General features: G+C 33.1%; 1 protein-coding gene and 1 pseudogene across 1 annotated transcript; one reads left to right on the top strand and one right to left on the bottom strand.

Annotated features, from left to right (window-relative positions):
* Window positions 1–1,524: 1,524 nt before the first annotated feature.
* LOC105680149 (lipase 3-like) lies at window positions 1,525–5,992 on the bottom strand. The gene is made up of 8 exons (XM_012380612.2): window positions 5,724–5,992; window positions 5,077–5,272; window positions 4,739–4,853; window positions 3,875–4,121; window positions 3,632–3,790; window positions 3,341–3,425; window positions 3,062–3,222; window positions 1,525–2,458 (listed from the first exon to the last, which is right to left on the bottom strand). Exons 1-8 carry the CDS (start codon window positions 5,919–5,921, stop codon window positions 2,303–2,305), a joined length of 1,317 nt encoding a protein of 438 aa, XP_012236035.1. The 5' UTR covers window positions 5,922–5,992; the 3' UTR covers window positions 1,525–2,302.
* Window positions 5,993–22,172: 16,180 nt separating this feature from the next.
* On the top strand, window positions 22,173–24,238 carry LOC137001894 (uncharacterized; annotated as a pseudogene).
* The last annotated feature ends 118 nt before the right edge of the window (window positions 24,239–24,356 follow it).

The following is a 24,356-nucleotide window of genomic DNA, read 5'->3' as shown; positions in this document are numbered from 1 at the left end:
GAGTTCGGACAATATTAAAATATCATCGATGCTCAATGAACATTAAGACTTACATTTTTTATATTAATGGTTGAATGTGAGATCAATTTAGAACAGAAGGTTTAATTTCAATCAATATTAATTGCGTGAAGTGTAATTACATTTCTTTTTTCAAACACGTAACTGAAAAGAATAATTATATATTTCTTTTGTAACTGTTTTTCTATAATTCTACATAACATTTAAATATTGTTTTATTTTGTTACATTAAAATACATATTTTGTGAAGAAGAAACTTTTATGAGAGTTGAAAAGAATAAATTATTTGTTTTGGACACAACACTTAAATCTTTATCAGGTTCGGAAAGGATCCAATATGCCGAGCTGCACAGAAGACTATGCATCATGAACGTAACAGGTTTTTGCACCGCATTACAATTAAATTACCCTTTTATTCTATGTTGCTTCAAAATGTAACCGTCGATAGTGACCACTTTGTGCAACTCGCCATTGTAGCCATATTTGTTCACCAGTTCAAGCTGCATAAAATCGGCGATTTTTGCTAAATTTAATTTAAAAAAATTTTTTTTTTACTTTTTTTTATATTCAAACTTGGTAGCTTAAAAAGTTAACAATTGCATTTACGGTGATAAGTTTCACCTTTGAGGGTGGAAGTTTCGCGAGTTCTTGATCCACATTGTCTCGATTACGGATATCATGTCCATTTCCGAAAATGGACATTCATATATTCTATCCTTTATGTAATCATCTGATCCATCATATAATTCAGTGTTTGCGGATATTAGAGAATCGAAGAAATTATAATTACCCAGTGAGAAATACAGTGGTTGAAGAAACGTCTATTAGATGTCTATTAGATGTTTATGGACGTCTATATACCTCTTTTTCATTTATCATTTCTCACTGGGTAGCAGTGAGTTAACATAATAGCAACAATAAGCATTGCCGTTTATTATTAAATCACTGGGGGTTGGATTGCGTTATGTCTTTTTCCTTCTGAATATTTATATGCGCAGCGCTGTTCATTTATTAGAAATATTATAAGATTGTTATATATGCGATCTTATTAGGTCATGCTAATCTGCTGTGACTTTTAATTCAATGAGCCATGATTGAAACATGATTGAAATATTGCGAAAAGAAAAGAAGAGGTATTGCCGTCTAGATAAATTGTTTATTAGCTTATTTGCAAAATTACACAGTATTTTGTTTTAAGTGTTGGTGCAAATTGCAAAATTGCTTAATTTTTAATTAAAATATTGGTCTAAATATATAAAACAACAATAAAATGAAATAAAAAGACAAACAAATAAGCGGTACGTAAGAACGCAAAAAAATGAGTAACACGATAAGAAAATAGGAAATAAAATTATAGACAACGCAAAAATATATGTTAAAAATATTTTGTAAAAATGCAAAAATAGTTTCATGAAAATTAGATCAACAATTTTGTATTATTTGATACTTAACATAATTATATTTTTTAAAGTTTTATAAAATAATTTGTAAGTTGATATTATTAGTATGTTATAGATAATTGCTTTTGAAAGACAAAAATTTAAAGTATTTTTATTATCATATAATATTCTTCATAATTTGAAAGATCAATACTTTGCTATACTTTGCTTACAGAGATATAAATAGTAAAACTCACATTCACCAAACCAATGATTAAATATGGAATCAATCTATAAGAGCAGAAAGGTTTGAGTTTCAGTCAATATTAATTGCGTAAATGATTAAAATTTTGATTTCCAGGAATGCAAATAAAAAAAAAAGATTATTAATTCTTTATAATTGTTTTTTAATAATTCTTCAATATTGCTATAAGTTTTATTTTGATCAATAACATATTTTACGAAGAGACGAGCAATTCTGTAAAAATTGACAAACAATTTGCGATAAAATAATTACTGGCGCTAATCATAAAATAAATTCCTTAAAATTTCATGAATACAAGTGTATAACGTTTTATGAATACAAGTGTGTAACGTTTGATTCTATAATAATAAAAATAAACATGTTTGCTGCATGTTGTTTACGCGTGATCGCTATTACCGGTTAAAATTCTACTAAACTGAAGAGGACCTAAAAATCACGCTGAAACATTTTTGTATTTGTATCATTACTCTGTACTGATTTGTAATAAAAATTTTTTGCGTTTTTATATCCGCGCTTTGGTTCTCTTAATTTTTTTTCTATTAGTTTTTTATTAATAAACACGTTTAAAAAATGGTAAAAAAGATCTTTTACAAAGTTTTGTATATTAAACTCTGCGATGTTTGAAAAATACGATTGCAGTTCAATGCGGGAAGTGCGTCATTAGACTTAATATCTTTTCATACAGAAGCTCCTTCACATCTATAGCCCACATAAAATCTAGATGATTGAATTTTTCAAATGGCACTCGGAATTTACCGTAAGGATTTCCTAGCTCCTTGTACAATTTATGCACGTCCTGTGAAAAAATATATGAAATTTAAACAATTATGTAATTAAAATATTACTATATATAGGGTGTCTCAAAATAATCACGACAACGCTCGTGAGCGAGTAGAGGAAAGTAAGCTAAACGGAAAAGTTCTTTAATGTTTTGCAATTTTTGCAATAATTATGGAAAAATTAATTTAAAAAGATTAACAAATAAGTGCGCGTGCCTAGACTGTGAAATGTTTGTTCTAGGTGTGCCAGTGGCGAATGTCACACGACAACGAAAAGTTTGATCGAAGACAAAAGTGACCGGGAACAAAGTTTTAAAAAATATAAGTTTAATTATCATGATTATTCTGAAACACTCTGTATATAACAGTTTACTTAACTTGTGCATCTTTAACATTTTTAGGAAATATATTTTATAATAGAATATATAAATTTACGTAGAAAGAGAGAATTCTGTGAATGTTATGTTTCATCATATCACACTCTCGTCTTTTCTTTACAATATGATACGCACATATTTTTGTATTTCTTGGAAGGAATCAATATTCTGACTAGCACAAGATTTTTAAATTAAATAAACAATAATTTAGATGGTGATATTGATAAGTATAGTACTACAAACCTTAACATTCGCTAACCAATCATTGGTGCTATAATGCAACGAAACCGGCACTTGGATCTTGCTTAGATTGTAGCTTGGCGGAATAAGCCAGCCATATTCTTTTAAATTACCGAATGGGCCGTAATCATACTGTCTAAATTTTCCCGGTCCAACTAATATTCCTAATAATCAATTTATTATTATTATTTTTATCAACTTATTGTATATTTTATAAAATTTTAGAAAATGTTTATAAGATTCACATATAATGAACATTTTGCTTTTCTTATGAATATTTACCAGAGTTAATAAGCTGCGCATAATGCATCATTTGTTTTGTAGCTGTACCAGCGGGAATATGCGCTAACGTTATTGGTAAAAGGGTCTGCAAATATCATAACAAAACACTCACAAACATAAAGCTAACATACAACATAAATCAATACATATTTGGTTAAAATTATTTAAATTATTTAAATTATTATATTAATATTTAAATTATTTAAAATTATTTAACTTTTGTGGGTGCATATATAAAGATTTTGAAATCTTCTTAGTATTTATTTTTTTATGACTTTAAGAGTATCATACCTTGTTAAGCTGTTCACTGTCAAATCCAGTAATTAAAAAGAGCAAATTCGAGCACAAGGATTGTGTAATAGTGTCTTCCGCACACACAATTTTTTTGAATATATTCATAGCTTCGCTAGTAGGTTCAAATTCGTACTTTCCGATTAATTTCAACAGCGCCTATAGCGAGAGTTTATAAAATATAATATGTAAAAAAAATATGAAAATTTCTGTGATTTTTCTATCGGCATCAAAGCTACATACGTTAATGGAACAAGAGAATTTCGCCAGGAACTGCATAACAGGACTTGGCATCCTGCCGCAATAAACAACTGGAGCCATGGCAAACATCGCCTGAATGTTCTTTTGGTACTCAGGTAGTTCCGCTGCCATAACAAAAAAAGTGGTAGTACCCTGGCTATGCCCCAAGTAAAACAATTTTTCGCGACCAGTCGTGTTCACAACATAATCTATCATTGCAGGAAGGTCGCGCGTCCCGATCTCGTGCCAGCTGCGGAAAAGATATTTTCATAAATCATTTTCTTGTACAACATTATATGTCTTGTGTATGCAAAATATCCAACAAGTATTTGCTGAATGTATATATTTTTAAATTTGATAAATAAACATTTGACTAAAGAAAATATGTCGGATAATCATTCAGATAATTATAATTAATCAGATAACATTATCAGAAGCGATAAAAACTTCACGATACTGATGGATAAAAACAAAAAGATATTGTACATGAGTATTATTCTTAAGGATTATCACAGTTGTCTAAATATTTATTACAGATGCACTTTGTAAAGGTTTTTATCAAATTTTATACACCTTACGCAGTTTTTGCAGTTTCTATTTTAAATGTTTTATTCGTGAAGCTTGAAATAAAATTCTAGTATTATCTCCTTAGTGCCTATCTTTTTAATCGAATAATTGAAAAAACATATTTGATTAGCAATATATAATTTAATTTTTGTTTGTTAAGATAACACACGGATTAATTTCACTTTTAAATATACTGTACGAAAACTTCTTTCTTGCCGCTTGTATATATATATATATATATATATATATATATATATATATATATATATATGTATATATATAATATATTTTAATTTTTACCTAAAATCCCAGTACTTTTTGTCTTGGATAGACAAGTGTCTATGTTTACGAGAATACATGGTACCGCGCGCGTTAGCCAGCCACACATCATATCCCGCATCTGCTAAAATAAATGCTAAAATTTCAAAGAAGTAATTAATATATAATACCAATAATAAAAAACAAAAATAGCAGCACACAGATGGTACAAAGAATAAAAATTTATATAAATTTTGTGTAATAGTTATGTGTCAGATCATTAAAAAATTAAAATATTTTAATATTTTATTTAAAAAATAATTTCATAATTTATCTAAGTAAAAATAATGATTAACTTATTTTATACACATATTCCCCACCTAAGCTTTTTTCAGGTCCGGAAAGAACCCAAATTGCCGAGCTACCCAAAATACCGTGCATTACAAACGCAACAGGTTTTTGCACTACACTGGAATTAGATCGCCCTGTTATTCGATGCAGCTCCAAGATATAACCGTCGTAAGTAATCACTTTGTGAAGCTCGCCATTGTAGCCATATTTGTCCACTAATTCAAGCTACATAAAATACATTTTTTTCAAACTGTTAAGATCGAAAGATCGGCAAGAATTGTAGAAGTAAAAAATTGCAATTATAATGATGACACAACATTAATATTAATATTACATAACAAATAACGAATTCTACATAATAATATTACATAAAGAATATTACATAATATTAATATAACAGTATTAATATTAATTATAAATTTAATTTAGTAATGCAAATTGTTTTGCTAATATAATTTTAATTTAATTTAATGAAAATATCTAGGAAGTAATTTTATTCAACGTTGTTTAATACACTATTGTTTTCATTAAATTAATTGATTAAAAGTAATAAAACATTAATGTTTCCATTAGTAAGACAGTCAGATATTTTAAAGTGAATTTCCGCGTACTTTATATTTTACAAATTAACTTTTTTATGCTTTATAATTGAAAAAAAATTGATGGTTGTACTTACAGTGGTAAGTTCCGCATCTGACAATATAGGTGCAAAGAACTGTGGCTTCACGAATTTTTCCTTCGATGCTAGTATCTCGTCAATTCCTGGACTATTTGATATCTCTTTCACAAAATAATCCGATGTTTTATTTATGAAATTGTTTGGCATCGCACTCGTGGATACCAGAATCAAAGAAGCAATTAGTAGCAGTAACATTATGTTGCCACATAGATCACTGGGAATTGAATGGAAGTGAAATATATTCTCTTTCTTTCCGAATGTATAGCGCTTATTTATCTAAAATATCTCCGGAATGTGGTTTTATATGATCTTATCACGTTGTCCTTTGTTAATCTTATAATGGTCGTAATTTTATAATAGGATTGACGCGTTGAGCCATAGTTGAAGCGTCATGGAAACAATCTATGAATCTTATTGACATCTAAATGGATCGATTGTTTATTTGCAAAATACTGCAACATTCTGCAGTTTTTTTAAATGTAAGTGCAATATCACGTTTATCTGATTATTTATCAAAATATAAATTTCTCTGCAAGATATTAAAGAATTGTTACAATTAATTAATTGTTAATAACACAATAAATTATATTAATAATTGAATTATTTCAATATTGAAGTGAATCAATATAGATAATTAAATTAAAAATTTAATTATCTATATTGATTCACTTCGATATTAAAATAATTCAATTATTTATTTGATATTTATTATCACACACGCTATTTGAAATATCAAAATTAATAATACTACAAAACAATACATTTATTAATATTTATTTTGATTTAGTTTATTGCTATATTATTCTTAACATAGTTACATATTTTTTTTACTTATACATATTCTTATAAAATAACTTACAAACCAAAGCTACAAGTACAACAGAGAATTCTTATTAAAAGACATAGAAGTCTAAAAGTATATATACTTATATATAACGAAATAAGGGACAAATTTATCGTTTTCAGGAACTTTATCAGATACAATGAATAGTAAGACTCTCATCAAACACCAAGTTTGAGCAACAGTTTGTTTTAACTTATAATCTTGTAGATTGCGAAGAGAAGCTAAGGTAAAATTTGCCGATGGTTTATTTTTAACTTCAGGTAAACCATACTGAAATAAATAAAGTCTAGCGTTTAATGTGTCTACATTGAAATCATATTCTTTGTTGGTAATAAAATGATTTAAAACTAATTTAATCTCCATTGGTGCAACGCCTTCAAAAATGTCATGTATCGGGTCAATGATGTAATTTCAGTGAAATAAAAATATCGCATCTCGTGCAGAATGCTTATCTCTCTGACTTCGCACTGTTTTCTCGCATTTTCGATATCTTTTTGAGTCACTTTTTCTTCGATCATTTTGATGTGTTCGTCGTGCAATTGTTTCGTCTGTGGAATTGCACTGGTGCCTTCGTGCCTTATAAAAATCAAATCGATTGATCATACATAGCCTACAAAAATATAGAGCTGCAGGACTCAATAAGTCAAATAATTGATGAGCAGCTAGTCCATCAGCAGTAACAGCAGCAAGAGATGCTCGCAAAACTCTCTCTTTTCCATTTTTAGACACAAGACTCCTTCGTCACTTTCCAATTTCCTTAATTCATAAATAAATGGTCTCAAAATCGCATCCATTCTGTATTTCTCGATATTAGCTGTATGACAAGGAGCCAAAACGTGTATCTTCCCGAGAAATAAATTTAGATCTGGAGGTAAATTTTGAATTACATAGTAAAATACATGAATTTTATGAGACTTTACCTTTGAGCCCAAAGAGTTATTAAGGGGATGCTGGAGTTACCGGCCGGACATTATATTTTTTCGAACAAGAATATTTTTTTATTGGTTGCATAGAATTGTAAATCCTTTTGCAGGAGTAAAGTGTACACAAAAACGGAATTCGGGCTGCTCGACTTTATTTGGAAAAAAAAGAATTAATAACAAAATTTGTTTCTATTCATTAAGAGGATGCTGAAGTGACGGGCGAACTCCGACGCGAAAGCGCCATCATTTCGATGGTACTAAAAATGAAATGACATTATCGGCACAGCCTACGGACCTATGCCGCGTAGGTCCGTGTGTACGCATTTGTTTGTAGTGGTGACTCACTACACTGACGTGTGGTCTGTGTACGTGTGTCATCGGAAGTTTGTAAACAAACGATGCTTGCGCTTGTTTCCTCGACTGAAATTTCGTCGCAAGGCTGCAATATAATGTCCGAGAAAACATAAGCCTATACAAGGTGTCAAATAAATACAAACTAAATATGACAAAATAATAAATGAAAAATATACATATAATACTATATATATCATTGAAGAAAAATGTCATATACTTTTCTTACTTTTATCCTTATGTAGTAAATACTAAATAACTAATTAATCAATTAATTAATATATACATATACACATATATTCAATAAATAGTTATCTTTATTTTGTATTTTATATGATAATGACTGAAATAATGAAAGTATATATTATTTCAGTTATATAAAATACAAAATAAAGATAACTATATTCAATATGTATATGTATGTATTCAATAATTAATTAACTTATTTATTTATTTTGTATTTATTACATAAGAATAAAAATAGGAAAAGCATATAACATATTTTTCCAATTAGATATATAGTATTATACATACATTTTTCAAATAAAATATTTTATCATATCTAACTTATATCTATTAGACACCTTGTATAAGTCTATTTTGTCTCGTATGTACATCATTCAGCCATACGATAGAATTTCATTTGCGAGAAAAAAGGTTAAATGACCTTATAAATTATCTGATAAAATATAAACAGACCACACGTGCAGTAAATTGCTAACTAAAATAAATACGTATTTCTTCAAATCTGTCAGCTGACGTTAGATCGCCTATGACAATATTTCTTAAAATCTGCCAGTTCACGAATAAATCGTCTTTAGCTCTCTTTTTTCTAAACTGTCAGCTGACGTTAGATCGCCTGTGACATTATTTATTAAAAATTGTCAGCTCACGATAGATCGCCTCTGACAATATTTCTTACAATTTGCCAGTTTACGAATAAATCATCTTTAGCTCTCTTTTTTCTAAACTGTCAGCTGACGTTAGATCGCCTGTGACAATATTTATTTAAAGAAGAAGAAGAATTAAAGAAAAATAATTGTTATCTTTCAATAACAATTATTATATGGAAAAACAAAAGTTTTGCAATGCACATTTGTTATTGGCCAAAGTTCTAAATCACCAGATATATCATCAATTTTAAAAATATTCAAGTTATCTGAATTAAAAGGATAAGTATACAGCGAACTATATGAACAAAATTTTTTACCAATAATTGAAGTAGTGCCATCTTTGTGTGTTACAAAGTTATGTATCTGTATAACTTTACTATTAATTATACAATAGCAATCAGCCTGAGAGAAACTATAAATTGACAATATATAATTATTAAAATTAATTTTTTTGTATTGTTTGCAAAATGATATTAATGGGATTGTCGGTCCGTGACAATGCTCAAACAAATGACTTGCAGGTAAGTTTTCATTTATATTTGAAACAAAATTCGCTTCATGTAACCTTTTACAAAGCTGGATTAATGGTTGTTTTGCAGACTCAATAAGACGCTTCAGCTTTCCTAAACAATTTTCAAAAGGAAAAGCTGCGAAATTATCCAAGGGTCCATACACTGCGACTTCTGCTGGTAAATGAATTAAGCAATAAACATTATAAATTAAAAATTCCAAACCATACAGATGTTCACTGTGTTCAACAAATATTCTTAAAAGTTGCGAAACTATCTTACAACCCAATACCGATATATGTCGCTTTGAACATAAAATTACAATGGCTGTATGTAATAATAAAAAATGTTTGTACACAGCTTTATCAACAACATTGCACAACAGAGCTGGTCCCAAATATAAAAGAAAAATCCGAAATTCTGTAGCTTTAAACCGAGCTAGTTCTCTTAAAGGTCTTGGTTTTCTATTTATTTCTTTAGGAATGAAATTACTCAAAGCGGTCATATTATCAGAAAGAGTTTGTACCACATTCGCAGACAATCTAACTTTCAAATTTCCATTAATCCAACATTGCAAAAGCTTACGAGTCACACCTAAGCAGACATTGTGCATATAATCGATTGGGAAAGAAGTCACAAGTCCAATGTTAAGCTGAAGTAAAGGAGAGTCACCTACATGGTGATCCTCATCTTGTTTTGATTTAAAGGTATCATCATTTCTAAGATCGGCGTTAACATTTCGAAATATCACTCTTCCATTAAAATAGTTCCCCGATACAATACATTTTTCACACGAGGAGTAACCCCCGTGTGATTTAATGCATTTTAGGTATGAACGTGCAGGAGCATCACATACAAAAGAATGAACTGTAACTCTGTAATGAATATTATTGAAATCAAAACCGTTTTTAAGCAGTAAAGAAAGCTCTTCTATAAACTCCTTTAAAAAACTAGCTAATGGCTTCGGCTTTGATGTTCCACAAAAAACACCAATAGGAAAAGGAGTTTTATTGTCTGAATTTTGAATAAGCCCTAAAATTGGCCACAACTGGGTATTGGCACTCTTAAATAATGGCAACCCATCAACATTAAAAGTTAAATTAATAACTGCATCCGAAAATTTTAGATTACGCGTTAAGTGTTGTTCAATGGCACTTTGAAGTCCCATATACACAAATTCTCCTGTTTCCATCATTTTCACATTGATTTTTGAAGGAGTTTTTAGCAGAGTTCTCACATCAAGAGGCAACTCAGGATGAAAAGGTACTAAAATTTGCAGCAATGAAATAATGGCCACATGTGGAATATTCACGTTTGATACAGTCCATTTTCTTAAGAGGATGCTGAAGTCATATTGTTACCGACCAAAACTTCAATTTTCTAAAAAAGGTGGCGTTTTTTATTGCTTTAATAGAATTACAAATCCTTTGGTGTAAATAAAGTACATATGCTAATCTTTCGGCAGTTGGTCAAATTTAAACCAAAAAATAAAAAAAATTTTTGAAAATTTACCGACAATGTCACCTCAAAGAATTATATCTTTTATATCAAAATTATACTGCTTCAATCTGCAAAACAAGACCATGTGCCGAAGAAGAGCGTATGAAACAATAATGGAAAACCAAAAAAATAGAGCTTAGAGACTTATTTTCAAAACGCCACCCTTTTCCAGATTTATGTAAAGCATGTGTGCAATATAGAAAGAATAAGGTAAAAAAGAGCTATAGATTAGTTCCGAGATTTTGGGATAGAGGCGCTATACAGTTCTCAGTGCTATCTGTCATATACAGAATCTTTTAGGTTAGTTATGTGTGTGTTAGTTGTGCGTGTGTGTGTGTTTGTGTTATGTGCTACGAAACCCGGCTGAAAAAAATGAGTTGAAGGCACTCTGAAGGATAAAAAAGTGTATGTATTATACATAAATTTTGCAACATTTTTGCAAACATTTGTATTATTTAATTACATACATTCATATTCTAATTTCTACAAAATACTTTTATTCATGTGCTTTATATGTATATATTATGTATATTATGTGCTCCATATTATGTATATTTACATCAAAGTATCTATGTAAAAAGTTAATATTATTTTGTATATTGTATATATTTTTATAATAAATGTATATGTCATATAACTTATTTATAAAGCATGAAATATAAAGGTATTTTTAGTTTCTTGTATGCATCATTTGTAAAAAAATCTTGATAAAAAAAACATTAATTTTGTGACTTGCAATTATCTGTTTCAATATATACTTCTTTTAAATACTTACAACTAGCCTTATTTTATGCGTTTACCTTGGTATCTAAAATACACATCAAAATATAAAATTAATTTCTAGTTCAGTAGAAAAAAAACATTGTAGTCTTACACCAGAGAGAAATGGGAAAATATCATGTATATGTAATAACAAATAAATCACTTTTCCACTAACATTATACACAACTTTGCAGAAATAAATTTATTCTGTGAATTTTGAATGTGTAGTGCAGTTTAAAACACACAGTCGAAATATGTCTATATTTTTGAAAAAATAATTCTGATTTTTCATGAATCACAGTGGTTTTATAAAATGTTCAATTTTAACCGTTTTTATTGGACTGTACTTTAGACAATATTATATTTTGCCATTTCTCTCTGTTGTAAGACAAGAATGTTTCTTTTCTACTGTAATAGAAATACATTTTCGATTTTGATACGTATTTTAAATACCAAGTTAATCACATAAAATAAGGCTAATTGTAAGTATTTAAAAGAAGCATATAATGAAACAGATTATTGCAAGTCGCAAAATTAATGTTGTTTCTTTTATCAAGATTTTTATACAAATGATAGACACAAAAAAATAAAAATATCTTTATATTTCATGCTTTAGAAATAAAAAATATGGCATATATCATATACATTTATTGTAAAAAGAGTATACAAAATGATGTCAATTTCTTAAAAAAATATTTTGATATAAATATAGATAATGTGGAGCATATAATATACATTATATATATATACATAAAGCATATGACGTAATAAAAGTATCTTACAATAAAGAATAAGACAAGCCAGAGGCGGTTTTCTCGTGGACTGGCAATATAGAATAAGACAAGCCAGAGGCGGTTTTCTCGTGGACTGGCATTAGAAAATTCTTATTCTTGTCTTCAAGCCAGAGGCGGTTTCCTCGTGGACTGACAATATAGAATAAGACAAGCCAAAGGCGGTTTTCTCGTGGACTGGCAATATAGAATAAGACAAGCCAGAGGCGGTTTTCTCGTGGACTGGCATTAGAAGAAAATTCTTATTCTTGTCTTCAAGCCAGAGGCGGCTTTGTCGTGGACTGGCAATATAGAATAAGACAAGCTAGAGGCGATCTTTCGTGAGCTGACAATTTTAAATAAATATAGTCAGAGGCGATCTAACGTCAGCTGACAGTTTAGAAGAAAGAGAGCTAAAGGCGATTTATTCGTGAACTGGCAAATTGTAAGAAATATTGTCAGAGGCGATCTATCGTGAGCTGACAATTTTAAATAAATATTGTCACAGGCGATCTAACGTCAGCTGACAGTTTAGAAAAAAGAGAGCTAAAGACGATTTATTCGTGAACTGGCAAATTGTAAGAAATATTGTCAGAGGCGATCTATTGTGAGCTGACAATTTTTAATAAATATAGTCAGAGGCGATCTAACGTCAGCTGACAGTTTAGAAGAAAGAGAGCTAAAGACGATTTATTCGTGAACTAACAAATTGTAAGAAATATTGTCAGAGGCGATCTATTGTGAGCTGACAATTTTTAATAAATAAAGTCAGAGGCGATCTAACGTCAGCTGACAGTTTAGAAGAAAGAGAGCTAAAGACGATTTATTCGTGAACTGGCAAATTGTAAGAAATATTGTCAGAGGCGATCTATTGTGAGCTGACAATTTTTAATAAATATAGTCAGAGGCGATCTAACGTCAGCTGACAATTTTAAATAAATATAGTCAGAGGCAATCTAATGTCAGCTGACAGTTTAGAAGAAAGAGAGCTAAAGGCGATCTATCGTGAGCTGACAATTTTAAATAAATCTTTCATTTCCTATTTTACATACATTATAGATAGTTTGTTATAAGCATATGTTACATTATTGTAAACTTTTGTAGCAGCATTTTCGATAAACTTTGTTTCATTACAGTGTTACGTCCTGATCAGACTACACGATTCTTTTCTTTTCATTAAATACCAGACCTAGTAAACGCGGAACCAACAAAACTCTTAAGAAATATTATAACGCCAGAGCTGTTTTTCTCATGAGACACCAGGAGCTCGAATCTTCTCACGGAGAAAAATAGCATGGATATTTCAAAATACCTTGGCCGCTCAGCGTGCCTATCGTCGCCAGAAAAACCGTAAAAGTCAAAACTTCGCGGTAGCTGGAGTCCTTAACCGACTCCAGACGGTTAGAGTAAGAGATAAAAAGAAAAAACTGGCACCAACTAGTCATACTCTTGGATTCCACCTACGGGAACTCTAGCTAGTAGATAGGGTTTTACCGAGTAACGATCGGGGAATGACCGCAGTCGCATGCCGAGAAGGCGCGACACCTGATACGGCGCACGTGTTTAGTAGGTCTGGGAAACCGAGATGCATTAGTCGCACTCTCCACGCGACACCAAGGGCACGCGACAGTCGTAAACTGTCAAATTTATTAGATCAGTGACCCAAGGCTTTGCGAACTTATATACCGATTCTTAACCACCCAATCCGAAAGCCGAGAATCGGGGCAAGCACTTCTATAGACCACCCATCATTCCATCGTATGGTCTAAAGACTACGCCCACCCAGATCTTAAGACACTGAGATGCACCCCACCTATACTAATTAACACCAACCGGGTTACGCCACCTCAAAAACCTACCCCCATCATATATGGACCCGAAACGACGCTATTCCTTATTCGTTAGGGCCTCTTTCTTCCTATCTCATTTCAAGTAACCTAGTCATCTAAACCCAATCCTATTAGCTAAAAATGACGCCATCCTCCCCCACATTAAAAATTTTCTCGCAAGACTAATTCCTATTCGATCCCCGCTCCAAAAACCTAAGATTTTCCAAAGGAATCTACCCCAAAGAAAAAGTATAAAAACCCGTGTTCTGGTGGCTCCGGACACAATCACACACAGTTTTTCAAGCAGTTTGCGCAGTTATTCCGTTTAGCTCAGTTTCTCGAAACAGTTTTTCGAGTAGTTCGGGGGCGCGAATCAAAGAGTAAAATCAGTTGATACTTTGTCGCGACCATCTCGTGGTGCATCTCAAGTAGAAGGCCCATCACCCTGACGACACCATCCCGCAGTAGGGTGCCCACTCGTTTACAAAAGGGTCCGACGCCTATACAACACCTTCCCTCAACGGGGCGCCTGCTCAGAACCACCGAACATATTCAACGCGATCCGAAACTACTCTGCAACGAGTAAGTCAGTTCATTTCTCTTTATTTTATTATTTCTTCTGTCCTCCCTCCGGAAAAATAAAACACTCACACACACACACACATACACACACACACTTGTAAAGAATACATAAATAAAATTATTAATATATGCGATTAAGAATTAAGTTTTTGTATCCTAATTATAAATTCAATCAAATTAAAATGTTGTCTTTAATAAATTAAACTTTTGTTCTTTTTCATTTAACCACACCCTCCTCGTTCGTCACCCCCCTCACACCTTCCCTCTCAAATTGCGCACAAAGGTTCCGCCCCGGGTAATAGGGATTCAATTCCTTGACCCAAAAAGGGAACCACGAGCGGTTGACTTGTTGACGGAGTAAAAACGACTCTTCCAGTCGCTGACCCGTCGCAAGTCCTAAACGTGCCGCTCGGCTCGTGCGGTCAGGTCCGTTTACGTCGATCGCCGAGCCCAACGAAAAAAATTCTACATCTATCAGGACGTAACAGACTTGATAGAAAGAATAAAAATTGGGGGCTCGTCCGGGATGAAAAGTGCAATTTTTGAGAGGTAGGAATGACAACGAGGTCTAACTCCGATAAAGATAAAATAGAAGAACAATTTAATGCCGCAATAAAAAACAAAAAGAAAACTAAATCAGATACATTAGATACACTTCACACATCCACTCCAGCAGCCTCCTCCGCTCGCGTCCCTAAACGAATTAAATTCAACGCTAACGAACCTGAAATTGAAGCGTTTTTAGTGGAACCTAGTGCTCCCGAGTACGGTTCCGACGATTCTGGTGACGAGACTATTAGACCGTGTGGTGAGAACGAACACTTAAATTTTAAACTAAGTCCAAGTGACAGTAAAAGGGTGAAAAATATGGCGCAAGGTAATCCGTTTGCTACCCTAAAATACGCGGTCGAAGCCGTTCCATTTTTCGACGGAAAAAATATCCCATTAAATTATTTTATCGAAGGATGCGAAGAGGCAAAGTCTATGTTGCCCCATGAAGCAGAGCCTCAATTTACTAAAATTTTACGAACGCGAATAGTAGGCGAGGCGCGACGAACAATTAGAGATCAAGATTTCGAAACAGTAGCTCAGTTAACTAAATATCTAAAACAAATTTACGGCGGATCTAAAAATGTGTATCAGTTACAGGGAGAATTAGGAAACGTATATCAAAAGAATGACGAGGATGTCGTCACTTATGCTAATCGTGTAAAACTCTTAGGAAAACAGATACGAGAAGCCTATCGTAGTTCAGAACACGCGTTAACAGATCACGACGTGCGAGCATCTTTAGAAAAAGACATGTGTAAATGTTTCATCCGAGGCCTAAAACCCGAAATCGAGCAGAGGATCGCTCGAAACTTAGACGTACAAGCGACTGTAACAGATGCCCTACGGATAGAAAGAGAGCTTCGTGCTATTACAGATTTACGACATGGACCTGCTAACTCCGACCGAAATAATGTACAAGAAAATCGTTCCAGAATTTGTCAAATTTGCTTTAAAATTGGCCACTCAGCAGCTAATTGTAGAAAACTTATGCAAATGGCAGACTCTTTTAAACAAAATAATTTAGGCACTGAAATCCTAATTTGCCAGATTTGTAAAAAACGCGGACATAGTGCAGAAAAGTGTCGATTACGTGATCCTCAAGCTCAACGATCAATAAATATGGTGCAGGAAAATACCATAAAATGTCAATTATGTTTTAAACCGGGTCATAATGCAAAAAATTGCCGCCTAAATAATTCTAATAACCAAATAAGTAATTTTAACAATAAGATCTCCATAATTTGCCAGTGGTGCGACCGACCGGGCCATTCTGCCAATAATTGTTGGAAAAAACAAAACGAGCAAACAAATCTTAATAATCAAAACAGAATTATCTGTCAAATTTGTAATAACTTGGGCCATACAGCTAAAAACTGCCGTTCAAATCCTAATCAACCAGCAAATTCTGCTGATGGAACGTTTTGCCGTTATTGTAAAGAAAACGGGCACCTAATTGAAAATTGTCAATTGCGCATTGCAAGTAATAATCGTAAAAGAGAAGGAAACACGGGAAATGGGAACGGCCCCTCGAAATCGGGCGTACCGCAGGGGTCCGACCAGACCTTACGCCCGTCGACCTCACAGAAAAATGCGTAAAAAGTGACCCTTCGGAAATTCGGCCCGTAACTGTAAATCTTAACAAACAGAGTCGCGTACCTACTGTCCAAATAAAAATTAACGAAATGATTTTGCCCATAACTTTTATGCTAGACACAGGTTCCGGTCCTAACATAATTAAGGAAAATTTTGTGCCTCAAAATTTAAATATTAATTATAATAACGTTTTACAGTTAAATGGTATAAATAATTACCCCGTTTATACACTCGGAGAAATCGCTCTTACTCTTTTCGGCGAGTCAGTAAAATTCCACATAGTAGCCGATGACTTTCCGATTACGCAATCAGGAATATTAGGAAACGATTTCTTTAAACAAACAGCTTCAACTATCGATTACGCACACGAACGACTAAACGTTTTTGGAAACTGCGTGACATTTTCTTCTCCAGAAACTATCGTAGCATCACCCAGATCAGAATCCTTGTTTTACGTGAGAATAAAAAATCCAGAAATAAAAGTAGGTTATTTACCAAAAATCAAATTAGCGCACGGAATATATTTGGGAGATACTATCGTGGAAAACGTGTCGGGAAAAGCTTATTTGAATGTCATAAGCACTTTGGACGAAGAAGTTGAAATTCGAGTGCCTACCCTTCGACTCAGGCCCCTGAGTGAACTGCTCGACGACCATAAAATTGATCTTAACCAGGATAGTTTAAGGAAAACGCAAGAGACGACGATACAACCTGAAAGCGACGAAACTCTTAAGATGCAAAATGAATTTAACAACGATGAACTCGACGATAGAGACATTAATAACGTTAACATTATTAATAATAATAAAAAATTCGAAGATGGTAGTAAAAATAAAACTAAGATCAAAGTAAACAAAAATGATGACGTGTCAAATAATAAAATTAAAAGGGAAATTAAAAATAAAGATAAAATTAAAGATAAAGATAAAATTAAAAATAACGTTGAAAATAAGAATGATCCTGAAAGTAGAGAGGGAAGTTGTCAAGTCCCTCCAAAATTATTGAACAATTCTAAAAACGGGGAGGAAAGCCGTCAAACCTCGTTAAAAGAAATGAGTGACTCTACATCCTTTGAAGGGAAAAGTTTCTGTACTTTTCCGAATCATCAAATCATTCCCGGAGGGGGAAGTTACCAAACCTCTCCAGACCCCGTCGGTTGCGAGGAGAGAAGTTACCAAACCTCGCTACGCAATTCGACACAATCTTCTTTTAAAAATATAAAAGGGAGAAGTTTTCTATCCTCCCTAAAAAATATAAAATTTCCAAAGGTTGAATCACTCTCGAAAATTAATGGAAAAGAAAATCAGGATACATATGTAACAATTGAAGAGCTACTGGATAAAATCCAACATTTTAATAAAAAAATGACGATTAATGACAGTATTAAGAGTAAAAATAAACCATCTTCGAAAATTTTGGCGTTATCAAAAATTAAGACTCAGGAAATAATAGATAAATTTATGCGAAAGAGGAAATCTAAACATAAACATGAAATTGTGAAAAAATTAGTAAAAGATTGCATGGAGAAGTTAACTCCGCGTGAAAATCTAAGTCAAGACGCTGTTAACACTCCAGTCCGTAGCAAGTGTCTAGTAGTAGCAGAAAAATCTGGAAAGGATCGTCTTACAGAAATCGTCGACCTACTACGTTTGGAACACTTAAACGCACGAGAAAAAGAAGGCATAATAAGGCTTATTACACAGAGTCAAGACCGATTTCACATACCTGGAGAAAATTTAACTGCCACTCAAATATTACAACATCAAATTTCAACAACGGATGATCGACCGATAAACACGAGGCAATATAGATTTCCGCAATCTCATAAGGAAGAGATAAATAAACAAGTAGAAGAACTGCTGACAGGAGGTATAGTTAAACCTTCGCAATCACCGTATAATACACCCATATGGATAGTACCCAAAAAGGAAGACTCGAAAGGAAATAAACGCTGGAGAATGGTTTTAGATTTTCGAGCTTTAAACGATAAAACAATCGGAGATGCTTATCCATTACCGAATATTGTCGATATTCTTGATCAATTAGGAGGAGCGCAATACTTCTCCGTATGTGATTTAGCTTCCGGATTTCATCAAATAAAAATGGATCCTGCAGATGGCCATAAAACTGCTTTCACCACTCCTTTTGGACATTATGAATTCGATAGAATGCCTTTTGGATTAAAAAATGCACCTGCTACTTTTCAACGTTTAATGGATCTAGTATTATCAGGACTACAAGGCCAGGAATTATTTGTTTATATGGACGACATCGTTATTTACGCCGCCTCATTGGAAGAACACGAAAGGAAATACAATTTATTAATTGAAAGGCTTCGAAAGGCCAATTTAAAATTACAACCGGACAAATGTGAATTCTTAAAAACAGAAGTAACTTATCTAGGGCATATAATTAGTAAAAATGGAGTTAAACCTGATCCTAAGAAGTTAGAAGCAGTAAAATTATTTCCTAGGCCCAAAACACCAAAAAACATTAAACAATTTTTAGGACTCGCTGGATATTATAGACGATTTATACCGAATTTTTCAAAACTGGCAAAACCATTAACTAATTTGTTAAAAAACGATACACGATTTGAATGGACGATTACTCAAGAAGAATCTTTCGAAATATTGAAACAATTATTATGTAAAGAGCCCGTATTACAATATCCTGATTTTTCAAAACCATTTATTTTAACAACGGATGCTTCTGGGATAGCAGTAGGAGGAATATTATCGCAAGGAGAAATAAATAAGGATCGTCCAGTGGCCTATGCATCTCGTACTTTAACAGATAACGAACTGAAATACGATACATATGAAAAGGAAGCATTAGCAATAGTTTATTGCGTTAAACATTTTCGACCATACTTATACGGACGAAAATTCACACTGGTAACCGATCACAAGCCTTTAATGTGGTTTAAGAATGCTCAAGATGCGAACATGAGAATATTACGATGGAGACTAAAATTAGCGGAATACGATTATGAAGTGGAATATAAAGCAGGTAAAATGAATATAAACGCAGATGCATTATCACGAAATCCTATAAACCTTGAAGAAGTCGATTGTAAACCAGTTAGAAAGGGCAGACAGAAACAAAAAATCTCTAAAGATGCTAAAACAACCTTAAAAACGCAAAGAGAATTTGACGAAGAAGAAGATAATTATAAATTGTATCTCTCCGATTCTTCAGAGGAAGATGATAATTACGAACTACGCCTCTCTGACACTGAAGAAAATGATAATTACAAATCGCATCTTTCTGATAGCGAGGAAGAAAATTACGAATTACATTTTTCCGACACCGAAGAAAACGAAAATGCAATTAAAAATAATACAGACTCGATACCATTTACCCAAGAAGAATTAGATGAACCAAATCAACAAATAATAGAGAGAGCATTAATTCACAGTCCACCTACACATGACAAAATACTAACAAGAAGTCGGACAGCACGACGTCGAATTATCGATCAAGATGATTTAATAAAAGAGCAAATAGACGATAACATTATATTGTTAGACGATAGAAATGATCCGCCTGATAAAGAAAACAGTGATGAAGACGAGGAACAAGAAAATATAGACAATAACCAAGAGATCAATATCAAAAATTATAGTAAACCCACTATTAATAATCAGCAAATAATAAAAAATAATATAATTGAATCTCGTGATCTATTATTCTTACGTAAAGACAACATAGCATATTTTGTTGATACAAACGGTAAACCTTTAGATTCCGGTTCGCAAAAGTTATTCGAACGAAACAAACTTCCAAATTTAAATAATCTTATGTTAAATCAACCTAAAACCATTAAAGTAAAAAATTATTATCATATAATATTGCCGATAAGCGAAGAACAACGAGAAGGCCCAACATTAACTTTATCTCGAATCATAACCGCTTTAAATAACTTAAAAGAAACTGTTGAAAATTTAAAAATTGAAACACTTAGTATTGCTAAAACGGATTTTATTAACAATGTACCGTGGAACAATGTCAAAAATCAGCTACAATTAATATTCCTTGACGCACCAATTAAATTAATTATTTGCAATGGATTAGTTAAATATCCACCTAGAGATCTACGACCAATAATAATAGGAGAAACGCACTGTTTACCCACTGGGGGACATCGCGGAGTAACTAAAACGTATAATAGAATCAAACATAATTATTACTGGGAAAATTTAAAAATAGATGTACAGCGTTTTATCCAACAATGTTTACATTGCCAATTAAAAAAACTAGTTCGCGTAAAAACCAAACAACCTATGATAATTACCGATACACCCGGATCATCTTTCGATAAGGTCGCCATGGATATCGTAGGACCTTTGCCTAAAACCGAACGTGGCAATGAATATATCTTAACTCTACAAGACCAACTCACTAAATTTAGCATGGGAATACCGTTATCCGACCAAACTGCTGAAACGGTAGCCGAAGCTTTCGTCGATCGATTTATTTGTGTATTCGGTTCTCCGAAAGCAATTTTAACAGACCAGGGTAGAAATTTTATCAGTGACTTAATGAAAAAGGTAGCTAAAATATTTAAAATTCGTAAATTCCGTACAACCGCATTCCATCCTCAATCAAACGGCTCATTAGAAAGATCACATCACGCATTAGGAGAATATTTAAAGCAATATGCAAGAGAACAAAAACAGTGGGATAGATGGATAAGTCTCGCGATGTATAATTATAACACTAGTGTACATGAAGCAACTAAACACACGCCTTACGAATTAATCTTCGGTAAAATAGCACGAATTCCGTCAAATGAACCTTTAGCATCTGGCGATAAATTAGCAACTTACAACGAATATCTTGTAAATTTAGTTAGTCAACTCCACGCAATTCAGAAAAATGCCCGAGAAAACGTTGTCGAAGCAAAAATTAAATCGAAAAGACACTATGATAAAAAGATAAACCCACAAACATTCAAACTTGGTGATCAAGTCTTTTTATTAAAAGGCCCTAAACCTGGCAAATTTGGAGATCAATACACAGGACCCCATGAGGTCTTAGAAATATTGAATAGAAATAACGTAAGAATTAAAATAAAAAAGAACAGTCGCGTTGTACACCCTAATCGCCTACGAATCTCACACATCAAACCAACTCCTAATAATTAAGTAATTTTATTATTATTAATTAAAATAAGTAACTATAAAAAAATATATATAAATATATTTTACACAAAAAAAAATTTATAAATAAATAAATGATAAATTGATTAGCAAATAAGGAAATAAGTAATAACAACAAGCTTGACAATTAAAGGTGCGCTATATTAATATACCTTAGACGTGCTAAATTTCAGATGGATCTCCGAGGATTTTTAATAATCGCCGTGCTAAATTTTTGGTTACGCGGCACTAAAGGCATAATAGGATATGACTGCGGATCTGCATCGACGAACATTACGACTCTATCATTACTGGGGATAGAGGAATGTGATATACCACAGCCAGAAGTAGCAGCTCAGAAGATTTATATACAATTGCTACAAATTAACGAATTTACCTACGCGAGAGTTATACAATGCAAAATAGAAATAGACAGATTAATCAGGAGATGCGGAATGTTCTCTCACTCCATGGACGTGTACAACGGAAAGCACGCGTATATAGAAGAAGTATCAAGAGACGCCTGCCAACAAATGCATATGTATGGTACTTACGAAATCGGGAACACTCGAATAACAGGATTGAAATCCAATCAAACTGCAACACGACCGGTAACACTGGCCGGACACGTGAACAATGATGGCACCTGTTCCGGAACAACATATAGCGATCCATTCGGCACATGGGAAAAAGCCGTGGTACTCGCAACCATAAAAATTACACTACAGGATTATATAGCTGACGTGAAGATAAACACGAACCGAGTCCAACTGAGGTCTGGAGTGACCTGTGCGTTGAGCGCAACACATTGCACCGACATCGAGGGTGGGGATACCTACTGGGCATCCATGCCCACGGATACCTGCAGGTTCAGCACTTATGGAGTATTATATGAAGGATATGCACACAGAATAATAGACATCGTCAACAAACAACAGCAAATTGTTTATTCCATGACTACAGAAGACACAGTTTTTGCATTGGCAAGCAGAGACTCCTATTCTACTTGTGGATACACTCTTTTCCACACGGAACATCCAAAATTAGTAATTTTCGAAACTTCACCAGGCGTAGCAATTTTTAAAAAAGAATCACGCATAGCTAATTTGGACATTTTCACCTATATGAATTCTAAATTTGTATATGTAGAGAAACATGTGCGGACTCAATTTAGTGAACTATATAAGAATATTTTACTGCAACAATGTCAGCTCGAACAGAAAATATTACACAATTCATTAGCCATAGCCACTCAATCACCGGATGTTTTCGCTTATCACTTTATGAAGGGACCAGGATACATGGCCTTACTTACTGGCTGGCGAAGTAATACACATAGTAAAATGTGTGCCTGTCGAAGTAAGAGTAGCACACACCGAAGAATGCTATGATCAATTGCCTGTGACGCGAGAAAACAGAACACAATTTTTAACACCGCAATCCCATATACTATTACGACAAGGAACGCAGATTACGTGCAATTTGTTCGCACCACCTATGTATCTTCTGGGAGATGCATGGTATAGACTCACTCCTAAACCAATACATACAGTACCGCCGATGACCATGAAACCGATGACAACACCTAGCTGGAAATATATTAGCCCCGGATCACTTGCTACCAGCGGCATATATACTGAAGGAGATTTAAGCGATCTCAGGGATCATATTATGTTTCCTGCTGAGAGACCAGCAATGTTAAACACCTTGGCCAGAGGAATGATGGGCTACTCTACGATTATGCACGATGGAGGATCTTTTGCAAACTTCCTAGATGAAGCATCAGTTGAAAAAATAGCTATGTCAGCATGGCAGAAATTTTGGGATCGATTCCTAATTTTCGGCAATATAAGCGCTGGATTTTTAGGAATTTACTTGGCAGTAAGAGCAGTAAAATTAATATTGGATACCATTGTGCATGGCTATGCTCTACACACAGTATACGGATGGTCCATATACCTGCTTGGAGCCATTTGGGACTCGTTAACTCAGCTCCTATTACACTTAAAACTGAAAAAACCACGCGATGGAAATAGAGAAACTATGCAACCGTCCGCAGAACGAAACCCGATAGAAGACTCTTCACAGAGGGGAACCTACCCCCTATTACCTGCAAAGGATGCATCCACTTATACATTCGCACTAAAGGACTGACCGCTTGATTTCTCTTTCCCTTGAAAAAAAAAAAGGAAAAAAAAAGGGGAAAAAAAAAAGAGGGGAACGGAAAGAAGGAAAAGAAGAAAAAAAAAAACATAAACAACAGCTTCCCTACCAACCTTACATAAGCGCCAACTCTGACAATTCTTATTTTTCTTATTTACGCATTTTATTGTTTTATCTCATTTTAATCTGTTTTGCTCCTTCTTATGGGGTCTCGC

Source organism: Linepithema humile, chromosome 1, assembly GCF_040581485.1.
Source record: "Linepithema humile isolate Giens D197 chromosome 1, Lhum_UNIL_v1.0, whole genome shotgun sequence".
Classification (NCBI taxonomy): domain Eukaryota; kingdom Metazoa; phylum Arthropoda; class Insecta; order Hymenoptera; family Formicidae; genus Linepithema; species Linepithema humile.
Note: the sequence above shows the minus strand (reverse complement) of the source record. Positions and strands in the feature narration are given on the sequence as shown.

Excerpts from the sequence above, each read along its gene's own strand:
- LOC105680149 (XM_012380612.2), bottom strand. The coding sequence starts at position 5,921 with ATGTTACTGCTACTAATTGCTTCTTTGATTCTGGTATCCACGAGTGCG. Across the intron at positions 3,426-3,631 it reads ACAGTGAACAGCTTAACAAG|ACCCTTTTACCAATAACGTT; the intron begins GTATGATACTCT and ends TGATATTTGCAG. Across the intron at positions 3,223-3,340 it reads TGCGCAGCTTATTAACTCTG|GAATATTAGTTGGACCGGGA; the intron begins GTAAATATTCAT and ends ATTGATTATTAG.